Source organism: Diadema antillarum, unplaced genomic scaffold (genome assembly GCF_040938485.1).
Source record: "Diadema antillarum isolate AM-2024a unplaced genomic scaffold, OU_Dant_1.0 seq00000420_RagTag, whole genome shotgun sequence".
Taxonomy (NCBI): Eukaryota; Metazoa; Echinodermata; class Echinoidea; order Diadematoida; family Diadematidae; genus Diadema; species Diadema antillarum.
This window is the reverse complement of record NW_027271405.1, coordinates 411,296-433,902: the sequence shown is the minus strand read 5'-3', so window position 1 is coordinate 433,902 and position 22,607 is coordinate 411,296. Positions and strand designations below refer to the sequence as shown.

Sequence of the window (22,607 nt, the reverse complement as noted above, 5' to 3'; positions counted from 1 at the left end):
CGCCCGGGGCAAGCGCGAAAATTGCGCCCCTAATTTCTGAAAAAGACTAGTGTTCAACCCCAACCCCATCCCGGTAGGGACTCTAAGCAAAGTCCACATGATATGCTTTTCAAGCCCTTAAAAGGGTATTTTGAGGGTGATTTAAATGTAATGAATTTTGATAAATTTTTGTATTTCAGCTGACAAAACATGGCATTCTTGTCATTTTTTGCTTATCAAATCTTACAATTCTAATCAAGATAGTGACGGCCTTATAGATAACGATTTATCTATATCAACAAACTGAGTACTTTAAAAAAATATTCTAGAGGGGGGCATTTCATGAAGCATTTTGTCATGAAGCAACTTGTCGGACAAAATTTGCTTTCAGCCAATCAGAGGCAAGGATTTCAGTAGCTTTTAACAGTTTGTCAGACGAAATATCTGACAAATTGCTTCATGAAATGCCCCCCATGGACGCGCGAGTGAGCCGAAATTTGTATTTTTATTTCCGCGTCATCATCACGTTTTGTTCTTGATAAATTTTGGCGAGTGAGAGCAGCGAGCGAGTCGAAAATTTTTGTATTTCAGCTTACAAAACATGGAACTCTTGTTTTTTTTTGCTTATCAAATCTTACAATTCTAATCAAAATATAATGACGGCCTTATAGATAACGATTTTTACCAACAAACTGAAGACTTGAAAAAATACTCTAAATTAGTACGAGCGAGTGAGCCGAAAGTTGTACATTTCCGCGTCATCATCACGTTTTGTTCTTATCTCCTTTTTGTTTTGATAAATTTCGGCGAGCGAGCGCAGCGAGCGAGCCGAAAATTTTTGTATTTCAGCTTACAAAACATGGAACTCTTGTCATTTTTTGCTTATCAAATCTTACAATTCTAATCAATCAAGATATAGTGACGGCCTTATAGATAACGATTTTTACCAACAAACTGAGGACTTGAAGAAATACTCTAAATTAGTACGAGCGAGTGAGCCGAAATTTGTATATTTCCACGCCATCAGTACGTTTTGTTCTTATTTTGTTTGATTTTTTTTGGCGCCCCCCCCCCCCGTATGTTCGAAACCGTTGGCGCCTTCTTTTGATCCAATTGGCGATCGCTTCAGAACGAAAGAAATTGCAGCCGCTGCTCCGTCAAACATTTTGCCTGCTAAATATAAAATGACATGTGTGAACACAATAGACATTGTCATTTTGTCCGCGTCATCATCACATTTTGTTCTTACCTTCTTCTTCTATATGAAATTTAGAGAGCGAGCGCAGCGAGCGAGCCGAAAATTGTTGTATTTCAGCTTACATAACATGGAATTCTTGTGTGAACACAATAAACATTGTCATTTTGTCCGAGTCATCGTTATGTTTTGTTTTTATCTTTTTTTATTTCGTTTTCTGCCCCCCCACCATTCTTCCTCCCCCCCCCCCCCGTTTCCGGTGAGTTTCTTCTTCTTCTTCTTCTTTTCTTTTTTCTTTTCTTTTTCTTTTTTTCTTTTTTTTTTCTTCTTCGTTTTTTTTTTTTTTTGCGCCCCCAAGGAGTGGCGCCCGGGGCACGTGCCCCCCCTTGCCCCCCCCCCCCTAGATACGCCACTGTACGCTAACGATGCTGTTTTTCATTCTCGTACTGCCTGTGTTTTTTTTTTCTCTCTCTCTCAGTTCGTGTGTTTTGTGCGTCATAGATCAGTGGTACGGTAATTAACGCTCTGTAAAGCAACTTATCAGAAAACATTTCCTCATCTTCTGATGCTTCTTTATGATAATTTGTAACTTTCCTTCTGGTCTGCTAACAGATGTAAATGAATGCGATGACGAACCATGTTACAACAATGGACTGTGCGTCAATCTCTTTGGAGGGTTTTCTTGCGATTGTCCATCGGGACTAAGTGGCAGCCTTTGCGAACTCGGTGAGAGGAATTTCAACATGATAATTGTGTAATGACTTTGAGAAGGTATCGAAGCTGAAAAGGCCCCAAGCCATTAGCACTCTTCAAATGATCCGATATAGTCTGGACGGAAGAGGACGACATTGAAATAAACTCCTTTAACAAAGTCGTTATACCTTTTAATCTTTCCCTTCCAGATATTGACGAATGCACAGGAGAAGGATCCGTGTGTTTCAACGGAGGAACGTGCACCAACACTTTCGGTCACTATGAATGCTCATGTCCAGAATCCTTTAGCGGTGAACTTTGTGAAGAAGATGTTGACGAATGCCTAGGCAACCCCTGTCAGAATGGTGGAACGTGTGCAAACGTCATTGGCTCGTATGAGTGCCGTTGCTCTTCGGCATTCACCGGAACGCACTGCGAAATGGACGTTGATGAGTGTGCAGATGACCCCTGCGCTAATGGAGGCACCTGTTCAAACACTTATGGATCTTTCGAATGCCGTTGTTCCCCGGCGTTCACTGGGCAACATTGTGACATAGATATAGACGAGTGTTTGAACAACCCGTGCATGAACGAAGGTGTGTGTTCAAACTCCGTTGGTTCGTATGAATGCGAGTGCTCCCCATCGTTTAGCGGAGTCCGCTGTGAAGTAGACGTGGACGAATGTGAAACAGACCCATGTTTGAATGGAGGAACCTGTATCAATACAGTTGGCTCATACAATTGTCAGTGTACTCCGGCATTCACTGGGATCTACTGCGAGCAAAATGTCAATGAATGCGACCTTAACCCCTGTGCTCAAGGGGGCACTTGTTTAGATGTCTTTGGGTCCTATGAATGCCAATGTCTTTCATCATTTACCGGGCAACATTGCGAAGTTGATGTGAACGAGTGCGAAAATCACCCCTGTCTTAATGGAGGTACATGCTACAATGTCGAAGGGTCTTACAGGTGTGAATGTCCGTCGTCTTTCACTGGTGTCCGATGCGAGGATGATGTGGACGAGTGCGTTGACGACCCTTGCCGTAATCAGGGATCATGCGTAAACACAGAGGGCGGCTACAGTTGTGACTGCTCGCCATCGTTCAGTGGTCAGCTATGTGAAGCGGATGTTGACGAATGCGTGCAAAATCCTTGCTCTCATGGGGGCACGTGCTTCAATACATTTGGCTCCTTCACTTGTCAGTGTACGCCATCGTACACCGGATCACAATGCGAAGATGACGTCGATGAGTGCGTATACAGCCCTTGCCTGAATGGAGGAGACTGCTCTAACACACTCGGGTCCTACGAGTGCCGGTGCTCGTCGGCATTTACGGGTCAGCGATGTGAACAGGACGTCGATGAGTGTGAAACGACCCCCTGTCAGAATGGAGGATTTTGCTTGAACACTGCCGGCTCGTATGAATGCAACTGTTCCCCGTCATACACTGGTCTTCATTGCGAGGAGGATGTAGATGAGTGTGCGTCTAACCCGTGTTCTAATGGTGGAACCTGCTCGAATTCTGTGGGTGAATTCCAGTGTACTTGTACGGCTTCTTATACGGGCGACCTGTGTGAAGAAGGTAAAGTAGATTATTGTCATCATGATAACAGACGGATGTGGTAATCAATGCTTCGTCACAGAAATCGAGTGGTGAAACTAAATTTCGACTCATACTTTTTTACAGAGATTTCAATAGAGATTGATTTAAAATGTGCACTTTCTCACTCTCAAAAATTTACCACACAAAGCGCTTTATGAATCACATGAATTATAATTGTAATCTCATATGATTATCAGAATATCACATCATTATCGATGCGTGTATTCTTGTTCATAAGTGAAAAAAAAATAAACAAACAAAATGTGAGTGATCAACTTAAAAACCCTTTTAAATAAAATACCGTTCTGCTGGATATCAAAGAGCACAGTATGCTCTTTGACTTCACCTAAAGATTTGTATCTTAATATGCAGACGTGGACGAATGTGTGCACGAGTCAAGTCTGTGCCACAACGGTGGTTCATGCAACAACCTGCCGGGCTCCTACGAGTGCGAATGCCCGCAATCGTTCTCTGGATCTCATTGTGAAAATGGTATGCGTTCCCCCTTTTTTTTGGTGGAAAATTGTAATGAAAAGCTTACGTCTTCATACGTATCACATTAAGGCATATTCATGACACCATTTCATAATGTATGTCATAATGTAGTAGCAAACACAGTGAAAATTAATGGCGAGTTAAATTAATTTTTGCAAAAATCCAGTCGGAAAAAATAAATGTAACCTTCCATCGAAAATGTACTCGCAGTCATTGTATTTCCGCTGGTCCGTTAAGTCAACACAAGCTCGTTGTGATGTAACTGAGTTTAGCTTGAAATGTTGGTGGCTTTCAAATTTTTATGTCTCTCGACTTGCATTCACTTTTCTGGTAATGTTTGGAGCTTGGTGTATTTTGAAACGACGATTAACTTCAAACTAAGTAAAGTGATTTGTTCTTTTTTTTTTTAATCGAATGGTTAAAGTGTGAGTACATTGTAATGGGCGAAGTTAATGAGCAAAGTAAGAACTGCAGCTATATCTGTTGTCAGCAAGTAAGTTGTAATCGTTTACTAAAAATAAAGAAACTCATCCATAAAAAACACTAAAGGTGCTATATCCTGTATTAACTTTCCAGTTTGAAGATAGGATGCTCTAGATTGATCATTTTCCCACTTTAATGACTAAACGATTTAACCTTCATTGCTTCCTATTACTACACTTTCTTTACAAAGAATTTAATATGTAGGTATTTTGGTCCTGCGTATTGCATAATGCCTCTTGTGATTGTTCCAAATCTTATAAAGATGTCAATGAATGTGAAGAGATTGCCCCCTGCCAGAACAACGCAAGGTGTCTCAATCTTCACGGTGGTTTCACATGCGTCTGTGAAGCAGGGTTTACTGGCCGAACCTGCGAAAATGGTGATTGTTATTGTAATTTGCTCGAAGTGAATCAATTTGCCAACTTTTAAGTGCCATTGCTGTGAAATTTTGCTCTTTTGCGTATTTCTCAATGCTCCGATCAACTGCAAAATTAAATTTCTGTTTACCTGGTCGATCATGATTGGACACAAAGTGTTACGGGTAATTACCGAGTTGAGTCGAATAAGGCCTAACTTGATAATGATACAATACTCATTGGACAGTTTCGAGAAGCTACGATTTTGACTTAATGACTTAGTTTAATGCTGTAAACATTTCAATTCATTGGCTCTTTGTCTATGTGTCAGTTTGTATGTTTCTCTTGCTGTATCAAAAGAACAAATCCGGACACACAAACCACCACGATATTGTTAACATTTTAGAGATACCTCTTCGTGATGATAATGTCAGAAATAGGTTATCCATATTGAAATGATTTATAGTTCACTCTTTATGCTATGATCGACCTTTTTGTATTACTCTTATTAATTTGAACCAAAGTAGAGAAAAGACAGTTTTTTAATGCTTTACTTTGTGTACATCAGCAGGTATTCCTAAAAGCGTATTTGTTATAGCCCCAATTTCCAAATCTGGACCTCACATTGGGACCTTGGCAGTTTAAACTACAGGTCCGTTCGATATCTTGTTAATCGAGTTAATTTAAGCTATCTTTATTCTCCTTCAGACATTAATGAATGCGAAGGGAATCCTTGTCACAACTACGGCAGATGTTTCAACACATTCGGCGGTTTTGCGTGTGTTTGCCCAGAGAACTTTGAAGGACCGCTATGTAGACAAGGTAATTTGCCTACGAGTTTTTTAATGGTTTATCTTCATAAGTATGACATTTCCTGTATGTTATTGCTCTCAAGATTTTTTTTTTTAAAATGCCATTGAATCGCTATGCCTATTATACAGCCAATAGACTGTGGATTAAGAAAGGATAGATTCATAGTATTACTGTAATCTAATTGTTCATGTGCAATACATTATTTGATAGCTTCTAATCATTGCTGTACACTACGGGTTTTTTTTCAATGAATCTTACAGATTAGATTAAGTGGCTCTGTTCATATGCACCCTAAATCTGACAATGTGCAGAACAATCCACTATAAACTCTATCTTACTGTCATCGACAACAAGTCAGTTTCTAAAATATTCGTGTCACGATTAAGACACATGTGACTTACTAGAAAAGTGCAGATGGCATGATGTACTGCTTTTGTCATCGTGATTCTCTCTGTCTTCGTTCTCCTGATGTCTATCTGCCACTCTCGTTCCTTCTTTAACAGACATCGATGAATGCAGCCTTGATGAAAATCTATGCCAGCACGGCGGTACATGTCACAACACAGAGGGTCACTTCTACTGCACATGCGCAGATGGATTCGAGGGATCTCGATGTGAAATCAGTAAGATTTCCCTAACGCTATTCACTCTCGTTGATTTTCACTGTGCGTTAAACTGACACATATCTTACTTTGCTGATGGTGAATGGTGGTGATAATTGTAACGAATATAAATATCGACAAACCAATGAGTTTTGAAGTGGTATGAATTGAATCAAACTAGAAATTACCACATGTGTATTTTCCGTGGAAAATCTATGGGATCATGTTGCCAGTAGAATCATCAACGTACAAGATCCACACTTTAGTAACATAGAAGCTCTTTTAACAAAGATTGTTTTTCAAGAATTCAGTGTACGTGTTTTCCTGTCCATGAACTGATATCTGTGATCAATATCTGATGCTAGTCATCACTCATATGGCATGTAGATGTTCCTCATCTTTTCAAAAATCTGTAAATGGCAAAACTTTCATGCTCATGCAGTCAGTATGATTATTGTGGTTTGTGTCTTAGCTGAATAATTTGCTTGATATTTTTCAGCATATTCATTTTACTACCCTTGAGATTCGTCTGATTCCACGCTCTCTTGATACACCTCATTGCCAGAATTTCCATACATATCTTATGATAGTATACGGCGCCATGAGACACAATTTAAACAGCGCCGTATTGAAGCTGCTACAGTGATGCTCGATGTTTAATGAATATTTTCTTTAAAACATTAAACTTGCAGATATAAATGAATGCGTCGATGCTCCATGCTTGAACTCAGGACTGTGCATCGACCAGATTGCAGGATTTTCTTGCCAGTGTGCCCACGGCTTCTACGGAGATAGATGTGAAATTGGTATAACTGACAGTGAAGAAACTTCTGTCTTCATTACACAAATAACACGTATCGTACACTGCAAAAAGTCAGGTGTTAAATATGAAACACCGAGCTGGTGTTAAATTTCCGGTGCTCATTCATGGTGTTAGATTAACACCTCCGGGTGTCATTTCAAAATATAAAATTGTTTTTTTGAATACTAGTAGTTTCTTAGTTACTAAATTTCTTGTTAATTCTGAACAAGACGATGAAGAATTTTCCGATAAGGTACTTGATTTTTGAAAAAATGTGTAAACACATTTACACCACAGTAACACCAGTTGGTGTGGTCACCTATTGAAGCTTGACGGGTGTTAGCTCATTGAAATTAACACCACCAATATCAAATTAACACCATGCGGTTTCATTAGTGAATTAACTCTAGGCAGTGTCAAAAATATCACCAGCCACAGTGTCAAATTAACACCACGAAGTGCCAGGTGAACACTTTTTAACACCGTCACAACACATTTTCTACACCTGTGGGTGTGGTCCTGTATTGAAGTTTGATCGGTGTTAGATTTAACACCCATGGTGTTAAATCTAACACCGATGTTTTTACAGTGTATGTACTGGTTTGATGACTAACATCATTGCTTTTATATATATTTTGATCACCATGGCGGAAATGATGTCTTGCCAGGAAGGTGCAATACAAAGACTTATAACAGAAACAAATCAAACAGAAGCATGAGCTAACATTCGGCATGTTTTCTGAAACGGCGATAAACAAGATGTGGACTTGTTTGACATGAAATCAATACAGTTTTATAAAATTATATTATGTGAGATATTTACATTCATATAAATGTATTGGGCAGTTAAAAACACATTTAAAACTCGAAATACTATCCAAGAACACACACAGACTAGTTAATATTTATACAGTACTAATTTGGTTTACATACATTTTCTTTTAAAAAAGATATAATAAAACGTTCTCAATTTTATGTATAATAAAGTGTATAATAAAACGTTCTCAATTTTATTCTGTTGATTGCAAGACGAAGCACAGATCTTTGGGAGTCTAAACTTTTAACAGTGAAGTAGATATAAGTGTAGATTACTTTTGCAATATAACAAAGAAGAAACGAATAATCAAGAACATGACGACATAATTATCAATCAAGCGTACGAAACTGCCCATTTATAAATTAGAATCGATATTATTTGTCTTTCATAGAAGTGACATACAGTCTTCCCGAATGTCCGGCCGAGATCGATGTCGACAGCAACCTGTTTTGGAACACGACCAGGGCTGGTGAAGTCGCCCAGACCGCTTGCCCTCCAGGCACCATCGGTAAGGATTCTAGGCCTATCATCACCCCTTTCAGGACCAACATCTTAACCCATAAAATCCCAGATTATCTTGGGAAGTTTGCTGTAGACATTAATACCTTGTCATCATTAAATCGGCACCTCTTATTTTCGCTTCACATCCCACATTCAAAAAGGAATACAATGTATGGGAAGAGGTTAAATTCATAAAATATGGATGTTTATACACACGCAATATCAGAAAGAAACTTACCAACATTTGTCGATTTCGGATTTTAGCAGGAACTTTGGTCATCCAAAAAAGCGCTACCAATTTAAGAATCAGGTTTAGTTTTAACAATAAAGGACTAATGAAAAGTCTGTACCAAAAGATTCGTTATGAAAAAATGGGATAGATTCTAAAATGCTAAAGTGGGATAAATTCAGCATTTTTTTAATATCATGGTTTTCTTTTAGCACTACCATTGAAGGCAAAATAAATCGAGAATGCGTGAGATTAATTTTCATGGTTCATTGATTCGCCCCTTACGTGCGTTTTTCATATTCATTGTCCTTCGATGGATCCTTTGTTCTGAGGAGGATTATTTAAAGTGTCATAAATCTGTTTAAAAAAAAGATGATGGTCACCAGAATTGTCTCTTTCTTGAAGGAAACGCGTATCGGCAGTGTGAGGCCTTGACGGAATCTACACCGCCCTCTTCGGTGTGGCAGACAGCAGATTTATCAGAATGCCGGAACCCAACTTTCCAGCACGTAACAGACAAGGTACCATTTTATTTTCTGGATCTTGTATAGACTTACAACTTTATTTAAAAAAAACAAAAACAAAAACAGATGATGAACTCATAAACCGTCACATGACAAAAACGTTTTGCTAAGTGTGAATGGTAGGCCCTATTTCATTCAGTAAGCCATGTGAAATGTAGGTTGAAAACAATTATTGTACTGTTATGAGGGGGATAATCTATCGTGTTAGAGGCAGGTGAAGAGTTCTTCTCGAGAACCGGAAATGATTTACCATATTCTGTAATCAAACTCTTACATGAATGTTGTGCAAATAATGTGATTAACTGTCTTCCAAATACACGTATCGTGAGTGTATAAGTAAACATTATATACATATATTACGCTGAAAGAGATCATCCGAATTTTCCCTCTGTGTTTGTGTTTTGTGAATTTAAGGTGGATGAGTTGGAGCAAAGGGGCGAAGTGACCGCCGAAGATGTGATTGACCTCGTGTCGCTGCTGTCAAACCTCACGTCAACGTCAGACGACTCCGATGGCGATTCCGGTCATCGGTTGTATCCTGGGGATATCGAGATCACCACGGAGGCACTCAGCACCGTTGCTGATCTGTCAACCTCACTGAATGATACCCTGTCTGAAACAGACATCGACTCCCTGGCCTATGTTAGAATTACATATCTCCTCTGCTTAAATCAAGTCCTTAGTATCTAGAAACAACAGGCAACAACAACAACAACAACAACAACAACAACAACAAATGAAATGCCCATACATCATTTTCTTCGACTTAATGAACATCTTCAAAAAAAAAAATCAGCTCATACAAGTTGAAGTGTGATTTGTGCATATTTTTTTTCCTTTACGTTAAGAGTTGTTAAGACTTGAACAGATGATAAAAAAGATTCTTTGACATATACTAGACTTAATTCTGTGCATTTGAGCTCTAAACTCAAACGTTGTGCTGTTTTCGCAGCGACTTCCACTTTGTATAATGAACTCCCACTTTTGATTAGTTGTTTGTAAAACATTTATTGTTTTATTAGGTAAGTACAAACTTTAACGGAGCGATTTTGTTTAATCATCTTTGTTAGACTAAGCTCAGAAAAATAAGTAATTGTGAGGCATTTGCTCTGTACAGGTTAGAGGAAACAGCTTTCCCAAACTGTACATAACGTCGCACATCTTACCTTCATATCATGGTGAAATTTCTCCGTAGTCATGATGTCAGAATATCGATCTACTTGATCGATTAAAAGATAATGGTCTAGAGCAGCGTATCTTAACGACAATCATTTGTTGTTTTGGAAATCAGGCTTTCACGGAGACCATTGACAACGTGTTGGACGAATCTTCGCTCAGTGCCTGGAAGACCATGAACGATCCTACAAGGGTTTCGCAGCAGCTGACGTCAGTGGTTACGTCATCGGAAACGATGGCCCTAAGCTTGGCTCTGGCCAAGAATGGAAGATTCAACAAGAGCTCAAATGCATCTATCGGAGACGAAAATCTGCAAATCAGCAAGAAAAATCTAGGTAGGCGTATTCCGTGAAATCACATTCGATAACTTGCTAGTACACTAACTTAATACTACAGATGATTGCATCAACACAACTGACTGAACTTCGTCCTTTTCTTTTGTTATTGATGCAGAATTCGACGTCGTGTTCGTCGAGACGACTGACAACACTGACGCGTCCCTTTCCTTCACTAGGTCCGGAGGAAGCCTCTCTCTACCCCAGGAGGTTCTTTCTTTGGCTGCCCGGGAAACTTCGGGTAAGCAGGTGACCCTCTCCATGCCTCATAGATCGGGTTTGTTTTTTTGAGCCCCAATAAGCTCTTTAAACTGAAGGGGGACACTTTAAAGACAAATTCTTACGAAGAAAAAACGGTTACAGAGCGGATTTCCTGTCTGAGGGTATGTGAAATAAGATTAATGCAACTGGTAGCATAATAATGAAAAGATGAAGAGGCAGCAGGGAAAAGAGATCACTATAACGCAAAAACGGATTATCAATAATTTAAGTACGAATTATTTCAAATGAAATTCGTATTGGACAATTCTTTTCACTCATATCGTCGCGGTATTTGTCTACCGAAATCCCCTCGTTGTCGATTGTACAGACTTACTTTAGTTTCGTTACTATCATTACACCATTTCGTTTGCTCTCATGCAAGATCACGTGGCCATATATCGTGCGAGATTTACTTCACTGGCTTCGCTCTACTCGGCTCTAGATGAGGAAGGTATCTCCCGGTGAGTTGATCCATGCCACAAGTCAAACAATAATTCGCATTGTCATTTGAATGTAATCAGCGATGTATCACCGTAGCTCTCCATGGCTTGAGGTGATTATCTCATTCCGCATAACATGAAATCTACGCGAAGTTCATGTATCCGATTTGTAATATCCTATATTGGGCTTTTGACGTTTATTAAAACGAAATTTAAGGGTTTTCTAAGAGCCAGTTTTCATTGCAACATCACAGATGTATGAGCATCTTCTTTTTCTGACTGCATTCAGTCTTCCAATTTAAATGTGTGGATGCTGGGAGACAGAAAAACAACAAGAAGAAAAATCCAACTATCCCTTATAGGATTAGGGGTTATAGAAAACCTTAAACTCAAGTTTTAGATGCGATCTTTGAACGGTAGATGACAATGAATATGTGAACAACGACTGTGATTCGATGGTACCCTCTTTCCCGAAGGTTGAACACTGATGTGCTCGCGACAAAGATTCTCGGCATTGACGAGGCTCTATTTCAGCATCTTTCCAGACCTGTGGTCGGTGTGTACAGGCACAATGAGGTAAATCAATGTTAAGTGGACATTTTGCTTTTCTAAGGTGCCTTGTTTTTTCTATGTAGATAACAGTATTTACTCCAGAAAAAAATATAAGGAGAGAAGCCATGGCTCGTTGGAACGCATGCACTCAATGACAACGGATATCAGAATGTACGAGTATGATTCCCGAGATGGTATTATGTGAACACTACAAGTTTTCTCTCACAACATTGCACTTTACTTTAGCCAAACAACTCTTTAAATCTCGGCACAGTATCCTCTATAGACTCCTGTTACAGAATACAGCGATATTTATCAAACTTTTTTAATTTTCATTTTTGTTTACTCCTGTGTTTGGATGTCATTACCCTGGTCAATTCGTGTAAGCTCAGCGAGAGGCGGTATACTGAAAGTCGCGAGATGGCTTGCTTGCATAGCACGATTAAAATTTATCGAAGACGATGTCCATGTCCCGTTTATGCATATTTACAAACATTTAGGATATTTTGCATATGATATGATTTCTCATGTATTGTTATCGCTGTTGTATTTTGTTTGTTTTGTGTTTCATTCCTTGAACGAAGCTTTCCAATGTCGACAACCCTCGCTGTGTGTTCCTGGACACAGATCGAGAGTAAGTTGCGAGCTATTCAACATTGGTGTGATTATAGTTATCATTGTCCAAAAGAGACCTTCAACAATTTGTGTATCATTATGCTTCCCAGTCATTGTTGTGTTTTTGTTGTGCGATATTTTTGTTCTTTTCGCTCTCTATACCTCTTGTAGTTGACTACATTGTTTCCAGTTTCTGTTTTTATATTTTAGCGTTCAGTTGAAAAACGGAAACTTTACATCGTTATGCCCAAATCCATTGGTCTTGCTTCATGTTGTCATCTTATGTTTCATCACATTCGTTTTTGTTTGTTTTCATCTTACATAATGAATCATGATGAGAACAACCAATCACCACTGCACTTGGTCGCTTGCATAGTATACAATTTAATTACTCTAACCATTTATCATCTAAAATACATTTTGACTGCTTCATACGTTTTTATCAGAGAAAATAATTGACCCACCTGCGAGATCTATAGACAGTATTCGTTTGTTGATTTGGTCTCTATCTGTTATATGGATTTCACATTTCCCCTCAGAGCCTTAGACAACGATCCGTGGAAAACGACTGGCTGCTTAGTCTACCAGAGTAACGACACTCACACTGTTTGTCATTGCTACCATCTCACAAATTTTGCTGTCATTATGGACATTCACGGAGTACAGGTAACAACTCCTGTAATATGAAGTCTAGTCTTTTCACTGAAATATATGTGTTCATTTTTTTTTTCATTGATTCGCTCCTACAGAATGGACAAATCAGACTGCATGAAAAAATCGCATTTCCTCACAAAGGCAAGAAATACCGTATGGTCTGAAATGTCTTGCCGAATTGCCATTCTCTACATTGATAGGACGTACGTGTCGTAAACTCAGTAGTTCATTATAATTTAGTCTTTGTGACTTTTGATCATAAACAAAAGAGTCTCCTTGCCCATCCCTAGACGATAACCTCGCAAGACAAAATTCTTGCAGGTTCAAAAGAAGCACAAAAACGAACTAATAAGGAAAGAAATATTAGGACAAAGAACAGATTGAATACATTACGCATTGATATCAAACCGGTAAAGCCACTGGACGTTTTCTATGAGAAATCAGCTACAAAAATGCAATATCTAGGCTTTCATAAATGGTGTATATTAGTGCATTTGAATATCAGTTATGATTTTCAGTATTCATAATGATTACATCTACATCGATATCATTGTTTTTTAACATATTTCCCCCCAGAGTGACCTTACACAGGGGCACAAGACCGCCCTGTCTATCCTCTCACAGATCGGCGGTTCGCTGTCTGTACTGGGAAGTATGTCGTCTGTCATTATCTACGAGTTTTTCAGGTGTGAAAAATAGGGGGAAAAATCAGTCATTGACATGATGAATGACCTAATGTTTCCATGTATGCTTTTGAATGCATCATTGTTTATTTCGTATATGCAGGCCTACATGTATAATGCATTTATTTACGTTACGTATTGTGTTCTTTACGACCATTGTATTTCTGTCTCATGAAAAAGGTGCAGATATAAAATGAAAGGAATTGATTTCGAATACATAAATATATAGTTACACTATTAAACTTTTTAACTACCTTTGTGGATGATGACATTCGTGTGATGTTATACGCAGCGACTTTAGAATTGTACAAACATTATCTAATATAGTTTTGAAATACATCTATGATAAGACGGTCTCAAAATTATGAATCTTGAAGTACACGTTATAACTTACCCATATTCCGTCTTAAATTTCACGCAGACTGTCATAAACATTTCTTTCTCTCTTTCTTTTTACTGAGATGTGTGTACGTGAAAATTGACATAATTTTATTTCACTTCAGACTGAAATCAGATCGTATTCGCGTGCACGAAAATCTCGGGGTAGCCATCGCATCTTCTCAGCTTATATTTCTGGTCGGAATAGAGCGCACTGAAATACAGGTATGGTTGCAAAGATCTTCCTTGTTGTTTAACCTTATAGCTCCTTACTTCCAAGCATTGCATGTGATTGCAAAAGAACATACATATGTGATGAAGGATTCAGTTAAGTCATAGTATCATTTCATCCAACACTCCACAAGAAAGATGAATCATGATACATTATATCCTGATGACCATATGCAAATTAGCAATGAATTGTTTCGTGCACTGTTTTGTCGTTATATTGTTTGTTTTATATTCATATTTTCAAATACACAGAAAAAAAAAATCCTGCACATGATATTTTTAGCTCCGTGTTGTGCCCACAAATGGTTCGTAAGCATGATTATTGCGGATCATGGGCTGAGAATTCTCAGTTGGTATCTTGTTTTCGTATTAATTAATGTAATTGTTATGATAAATTGAAAAAAAAGTGGATATGCCACTGCAAAATCTGTCAAAAATTTCGCGCAGCTAATCAGTGAGTACACTTTGCAAATTATTTTCCTTAATTATACTTGGTTCTAATCATTGTCTGATAAATTGCGAAGGTACAATAAGCACATAAACAAATCTTCTATTAAAGAAGAGCATCGACTCCTTTCTGTATATAATGTACTTTGCACTGAAATTATAAACATAGATTTTTCTTTTCAAAGTAAGAAGCTTAGAAGGCACAAACTCATTGGCTATTTCACATCTTCATGTACCGTCGATTGCCTTTAATACCAGTGGGTCTGCAAAGCAGTAGCTATAGCTTTCCACTACACCATCACTGCCATGTTCTGCTGGATGTTGATAGAGGGCGTTCACCTTTACGTCATGTTAATCAAAGTGTTTGGAGCTGCTAATCACATCAAAAAGTACTTCCTAGCAGGCTGGGGTAAGTATATTTCAGAAGAAGGACTTACCAGGCAAACTCCCGCCAAGTCTCATTCATACTCTGTTATTAGTTTTCTAATATGCCGCGATATCCTGCACAAAGCAACTTGTTCGACAACAAAGCTAGTGCCAAATTAGAATGATAAGGGTCCTAGTCTTGATAGTGAAATTGGAGAGTTAAATAGAGCCTTCAAACAAGGATAAGGGGTTCATATTTCCTATCATATGTCAATCTGTAGCATCAAAAACGTGAAAATTAAAAAGAAGAATATGGTTTAGTGTCGTCAAAACGCTCTTTTATTCTTGAGTAAGGTCCTACGATTTTATCACGTGTAGAACCGAGTAAGGTGGATCAGAAGTCCTATATGCATTTTGATGTTGTTGTTGCTTTTTTTACATGAATGAAAAAGCTTGCTTTAGCGAATTTTGGAAATAATATGCACTCGTATATTGAACGTAACTGCTGATTTTCTACTTTCCTAATCAGGGATTCCATTGCTGGTGGTAGGAATATCGGCCGGGGTTTTCTACAAAGATTATGCGGCTTCATCCACCGTGTAAGTAATATATAAAATTAGATTATGTACAATAATATATGAGTACAAAGATTTCACCCATGCAAGCAACAACTCCGAAGGGACGAGATCACTATAATAGTTAGAAGAGACTCTAGTACACAACTCTGCGTTTAACCAGCATAGGTGTCGATAGCTATTTTGGCATCAAATATAACGACCCGTAAATTGATACTATTTAAAGAGCGTTTTAAACATTTTGAAAAGGAAAGATACATGATTGTATGAAAGACATGCACATCGTTTAATAAGGATTTTAGAAATGGCTTTTCACAATACCACAAATTATAATCTTACTTATACCCTGATGTAACTGTTTCTGCAGGACCTAGAAGATTGTCCGTAATGCGATGACAAAGAAATTTTCATACATTTGACAATCCAAACAGATGAAACTGGCCTATTCAGTCAAATTTGTATCAAAAGATTTTTTTTTTGTTGTGGTTGTAAGTGGACCTCAGGCAGTGATGTCATGCAGACAAAACTTGTTCTAAATGGGCACATATTAGACCCCGCTCATGGCAGTCGAAATTGCTCTGAGAGTGGTTGTAGTAGAAATTATTTGTATTTGCACTATTGTATATCATCTAGAAATGTCTTACCTATGAATTTCATATGTTTCTCATCCCAAGGTGCTGGATGTCAACCAAAGCTATGTTGGGTTCATTTATTCCCACTGTGTCTATTGTCGTGGTCGTAAGTGAAATCAAGATTCTTACTTTGACTTCCATATTCTGTTCATTTCATTATCTTTTTTTCATGTGTTTGTTCTTTAACTAGCATTGACTAGAGGGGAAAACGCCTTTAGTATACCAGTTTAACAGCCACAGACGAAAGCAATGTAAATACGCCATCGGTGTAAGACTATACATGACTTCTTGTGTTGCACGTTGCGTGCTTCAGAGACAAAACAAAAAGAATAATAAGAAAAAATCCCATACAAACATAAGATGTAATATGAATCGATTCCGCTCATCATCATTTTATTGTTAAAGCTCTATTTTTCATGACGAAATAAAGCACGAGACATTTTTTGAAGAGCATTTTTCGCAAAGATTGAGTTATGCGAGTGACATTTGCTTCTAATTGTATGGTAAGATCTTCGTATTATTTTGCTTATTTTCATTGTGTATATTTTTCTGAACTCAGGAAAGAGCAATTGTAACATGTAACACCAGGTGGGTTGGGGAGGATGGCCTGAGGGCCCAAGTCATTTAGTTGGCTCTTTCCCAGACCCGGGCTGCCAACCTGGTGCACCCTTACCACTCCAGTGTATGTTCTGATTTCGAAAAATGTAATATGATATGTGTGCCGAAGAAATAATAATAATAATGATAATAATAATAATAATAATAATAATAATAATAATAATAATAATTAGAATAATTATTATTATTATAATGATAATAAGCACTACTGATACAGAGTAATAATATTGACGTGTGTAGCTTTAAGTTTTATATTTGATTCTTTAAGCTGGAAAATACATATTCTATTGCTACAGCATGATAATGTGTGTATTTACAGGTGAATACCTCGTTCCTCATCATGGTTCTCCGCGTCATGATGAAGTCCATGTCGGCAAAATACAAGAGCAGAGTATCCAGTAACACGTCTCAAGTCAAGTAAGAATACCTTGGCATCATCTCAACCTCGTCATAACATCACATATATCCAATATCTGGTGACTCTCTTCGAAAGCAAAACCTTTCAGACAAAAACCATGCAATTTGGATGAGCAGTTCACTCTGTGCTGTATAGACATTGTATATGTTCAATACTTACTAGACCCAAAAATTAATTTACTTCAAATCTTATTATATGCATATGCATATACAGTGCACTCCCGTTATAACGAAATGCTCGGGACCGGCAGTTTTCTTTCGTTATAACGAAATTTCGTTATCACCGAACAAATGCAATATATAACGAAAACAAGGAACCACGTATTTATATATATCATGTTTGCTGAATACTCATCATACACTGGAAAGCTATGTGAAATGTGATGGGATAACTGTATTACAATAATAAACGCAAGTTGAGTTCCCATCAGAAACTGTGCGTGACACAAAGAGCGAACACACAGTGGTGTGAAGCGTTCACCCATTCAGAGACGCTATAAATGCTTGTTCCGCGACGTATTTTCGAAAGCAATTCGCATTTCGTTATAACGGAGCACATTTCTTTTGTTTTTCTTTGTCTGTGGCGCTTGGAAAAGACTTCGTTATTACGGAAATTTCGCTATAACCGTGTTCGTTATAAGCGAATTTTGTACCATAGACTTTAATGGTGATAATTTTGGGACCAGAAGATTTACTTCGTTATAACGAAATTTTGTTATAACCGTGTTCGTTGTAACGGGAGTGCACTGTATAAGTATTGGAACAAGTTCACGCGGTTGACTGCAGGTTCATCCGTATTTATTGCAACTCTGAGTTAAAATGAATTATTGAGGTGAGGTGCCTGATGATTGCACCTCAAGGAGGTTGCATGAAACTCAGAGTTGCAATAAATACGGATGAACCTGCAGTCAACCGCGTGAACTTGTTCCAATACTTCTGTCTAAAGCTCTTCCTTTGATGATATTGAGCACTCTTCATAATAGTAGGATAGAATCATCAAGTATGTATATATATATATATATATATATATATATATATATATATATTTATTTATATTTCTCCTTCCTTTCTCATATCTTATATATAGATAGTTTTTTATAAACTATCAGGCAAAGTATTACATGCAAGCAACAAAGAGTTTCGAGGGGTGCCTGTATTTTAACATGACAATGTGTCCTTTCTGGATGAAAACAAATTGCAACTGATTGTCAAATTGCCCGAAACTGACGTAAATAAACACTGAATTGATCAGTGTTTTAGTAGTAGTAATGATTACAAATCATTGGTGTACATACTCGAGCAGGATTTGAACCTACTACCTCCTGATATCTGGACAGGCGTCATCTCCACGAGACCACGAGCTTCCGCCCGACAGCAAGTGTTGGTTCTAATCCTTATAGCATGCAGCGGGTACTGCGTAGGGTAATTTGTCAATCAGTTGCAATGAAAACATCTCGACGGAAGAATTTCATGACTTTGTATAAACATTCTTTATGTTTCTTCTAATTTTGTGTGATTGTAGGGCCGGACTGAAGGCAGCAGCTATTTTACTACCGCTTCTCGGTTTGACCTGGGTCTTTGGGTTCATTTCCATCAACTCACACACGCTCGTTTTCACATACCTGTTTGCTATCCTCAACTCTTTTCAGGTAATGGTGAAAGAAAGAGCGACTTAAAATTTGCAAACATCTCTCGTGTCGTGCAAATCCATATTATACCGGAGAGATTTATATAGCTATCACACCGTAATCTTATCACCATAAGTGCAATGGTGACTTTAACCTCAACCATATTCATAGGTACAGCAGCATTTAAACATGAATACATCCCTCGTATAATTGCATTATAGGTCCTGCGATTACAATAATGAAAAGGACGACCAAGCAGAGGATACCGCGAGTGCCTAAATTGACTGAGTTACTATGGTTACAGTTCATCGGGTCGTCTGTGTCGATTACCAGACAAACGTGTCGAAATTGCTAGTTTTTGTTAATGCTGCTCTTCATGTTTGTAACAATGTGTTTATGATACTTTCCTTTCATACATTTTCGATCATTTTAAGAGGAAATAGCATTTACGATCCTTATAACAGCTTTGGTCTAAAGGTCTTTAAAAAGTTATACTACAGTGGGGGTATGAGCTATCAGTGTCACTTTGGCCTACTTGCCAAGGTTGCATTTGACAATAAAGTATTAGTGAGCCGCGGCAAATCACATGATGGCGTACAGCGCTCGCTCAGCATTGAGCTTCAGCTTTTGTCAGCATTTCCTTTTATCATATCCTTTTTAACCCTACTTTTTGATATAGTCCCTTTTATGTGCGTACTTGTGACAAGAGGTCTACTTTTACAGGAAACGAAACCTCGTTGCTCAAACAAAATTAAGTTTTTATGGTGTCTGTTTTTGAAGTGTGGCCTTGTTTCGTTGAAAACAACTTGGCCATGAATTTGATGAGCCTCTTCATGGGTATCATAAAGGATTCCCAGGCCACAATAGTGTAACAGACAGTAGACAGACACACGGACAGACACATGACTGTACACACACAGACGACAGTAGCTGGTGATGGCAAACACAATGGTGCATTGCTGCTAGCGATGAGGAAATCAGAATTTTCTGTCAATCTGCCGCTACAGCTTGAAAAAAGATTCTAAATGTATATGGTAGGAATAAAGTATAAGATACAAAATAAGATATCATATTGTAATAAAACATGATTGGCGAACCTGACCTTTTTTCCCAGTCCCGAATGTGGAAATGATGTCGGCTGATATTGCTTTTATGCATTTATTGTTTTTATTAATTAATTAATTTATTTATTTATCTATTTATTTATTCATTCATTTATTTATCTATTTATTTCTTTATTGGGCATTTTTGTAGTCATCATACTCTAGCTTTTTCTCAAAAACAAGTTGACACATAGCTGGGATAATGTATCATTTGGCATTATCAGCACTCATTAGCCTACATATTCATGATGATAGTAATCACATCATCATTATCTTCACCCTCATCAGTATTAGCATCGTCATGATCATTACAGACATCATCGACACCGTCGACATCATTCTTATCATTATGTTTGTGTTTGCAGGGATTGTTCTTCTTTCTGGCTCACTGTGTCTTGAATATTGAGGTAAGCACACACCGTGTCTCCAGTTCATCTCGCTGTACACGAACGATGCTGATCAATTTGACAGCGGACACGTTCACTTCTGCTTTGATATACAAATAACTGATCACGTATACATTATCACTTATATACCTCTTCTTCAAGATGTACCTTATATTAGATAATTTGGGAAAAATGGGTAAGGTTTTATAGACTGTAAGATACATGTGCTTACGGGAAGACAGAAAGGTGTATATGAATTGATAGGGGTAGAAAGAAAGAGGGACAAATAAAGGGAGGGAGAGAGCGAGAGAAATAAACATAGTGTGTGTATTTGTGTTGATTTATAAGAGAGACCAAAAGGAGGAAAATTAGTTTAAATTGTGTGTTTGTGTTTTGTTTTGTTTTGTGTAGCACAGCAAACTGAATTCAAGCCCGTCACTAGGACTTTTTTTTTTTTTTTTTTGGGGGGGGGGGGGGGTTCTAAATTGGAAATAGCGGACCTTTCTGAGGGAGTTAAGCAACCAAGCGGGATAGGGTCTCACTCTTGGAGGGGTATATTTTCAAACGTATCATTTTGGTTGTTGTTGTTGTTTTATCTTTAAAAATCATTCTTCTGTCGTATTTGGAGCTTTGGGAAGAATTTTTTTTTATTTTATTTTATTATTTTTTTATTTTTATTTTGTTTTTATTATTATTATTATTATTTTTATTTATGTATTTATTTATTTATTTTTTATTTATTTATTTATTTATTTTTTTTTTGGGGGGGGGGTTCAAGCGGACCCTGCTCGCTGGGGGGGGGGGGGGGGGCGTTCGTTCGAATCCCCTGAACCCCTCTAGTTACTGGCCTGGAATTTAATGTTTATTGATGTGTCATGTAATTTAAGTTCTGCCCGCTGCCTTTTTAAGGTGAGGAAGGCATATGAGCGCAGGTTCGGTAAGACCAAGCATGGCATGGTCAGCTCCACGGCTCTCTCTTCTGTGTCCACCTCGGGCATTGGTGTCGCCAAGAGAAACGGGTCTGGACAGCTCAAGTCAGCAAAGAGTATTGACAGCGACACAGAGAAGGTTCTCTGTAGGAAGTCCAGTTCTAATTCTCAGGTTAGCCAAAGTAACTTATTTCTTTATTTCCATCGAACAAGAGGCGATACATGATACGATGTTTACAAGCAAAAACTATTAAAAGAATAAAGTATACACGCTGTATAAAGATTAGTACTAAATGTGTGTGCGAATGAGTGTATTACAAACCTTGCATACTCCGCAGAAAAGACATTAAATATTGCAGTGGGAAAAGCGTGATCCAGGCTGGAAAGCACAATAATATCTTGTAGAGGTGGATCCCTCGATAAACAATAATTATGCATATAATACATGTATGTGTATCCAAAATGTGTCTACGTTTGATAAAACCATTTGTTAAATATTCTGAAAAAAAGTATAGGCCTATTGTCAATAGTACTTCAATAATACAAACAATAAAAATGAGCTATGTCATCCCACAACAACGACAACCCAGCTTTGAATTCAGTGCAAAATAAACTGGAAGAATATGACTGGGGCAAGAAGAATTACTGAAAGACAGATCGATGGACAATCCGAGAACTGCATGTCTTCATCTCCCTTTGAGGAGTAGGCACAATTATTTCACTTTCATATCGAATCATATTACTAATGCTCACACAATGAACTGTGTAGCTAGTACATTGCATTTGTGTATCTTGCTCAACAGAATGGGGGAAAAAAACCTAGTCCAAAATAATAATCGACAACATTGATGGAAGAAGGGGAGAAGTACATACATAGCTCGTATTATACGAAGTATCGTTGCCGTTTATAATGCGCCATTCTATCATGCCTAGGTGTATGGATAGATTCACAGATCAACAACAAGGTCGAGCAGCATCCACTTTATATGACAAAGAAATTATGATAACTTGCATCAAAACACTATAAAATCATTGGTATTTTCGGTGATTTATATTGATGATTCGTCAATTAAGCTAGAAATTAACCA

General features: G+C 37.9%; 1 protein-coding gene across 1 annotated transcript in view; it reads left to right on the top strand.

The window, feature by feature from the left end:
- Positions 1–22,607, top strand: part of LOC139732407 (uncharacterized) — a 31,644-nt gene that overhangs the window by 7,399 nt on the left and 1,638 nt on the right. Inside the window, exons 7-28 of the mRNA XM_071643272.1 lie at positions 2,077–3,049; positions 3,164–3,450; positions 3,844–3,963; positions 6,122–6,241; positions 8,231–8,347; positions 8,975–9,090; positions 9,508–9,735; positions 10,385–10,604; positions 10,723–10,881; positions 11,248–11,326; positions 11,782–11,881; positions 12,442–12,491; positions 13,012–13,138; positions 13,703–13,812; positions 14,313–14,412; positions 15,124–15,274; positions 15,761–15,830; positions 16,481–16,544; positions 17,376–17,473; positions 18,996–19,122; positions 20,570–20,611; positions 21,500–21,691. Coding sequence (XP_071499373.1) covers positions 2,077–3,049; positions 3,164–3,450; positions 3,844–3,963; positions 6,122–6,241; positions 8,231–8,347; positions 8,975–9,090; positions 9,508–9,735; positions 10,385–10,604; positions 10,723–10,881; positions 11,248–11,326; positions 11,782–11,881; positions 12,442–12,491; positions 13,012–13,138; positions 13,703–13,812; positions 14,313–14,412; positions 15,124–15,274; positions 15,761–15,830; positions 16,481–16,544; positions 17,376–17,473; positions 18,996–19,122; positions 20,570–20,611; positions 21,500–21,691 — 3,650 coding nt within the window. The remainder of the gene's footprint in view (positions 1–2,076; positions 3,050–3,163; positions 3,451–3,843; positions 3,964–6,121; positions 6,242–8,230; positions 8,348–8,974; positions 9,091–9,507; positions 9,736–10,384; positions 10,605–10,722; positions 10,882–11,247; positions 11,327–11,781; positions 11,882–12,441; positions 12,492–13,011; positions 13,139–13,702; positions 13,813–14,312; positions 14,413–15,123; positions 15,275–15,760; positions 15,831–16,480; positions 16,545–17,375; positions 17,474–18,995; positions 19,123–20,569; positions 20,612–21,499; positions 21,692–22,607) is intronic.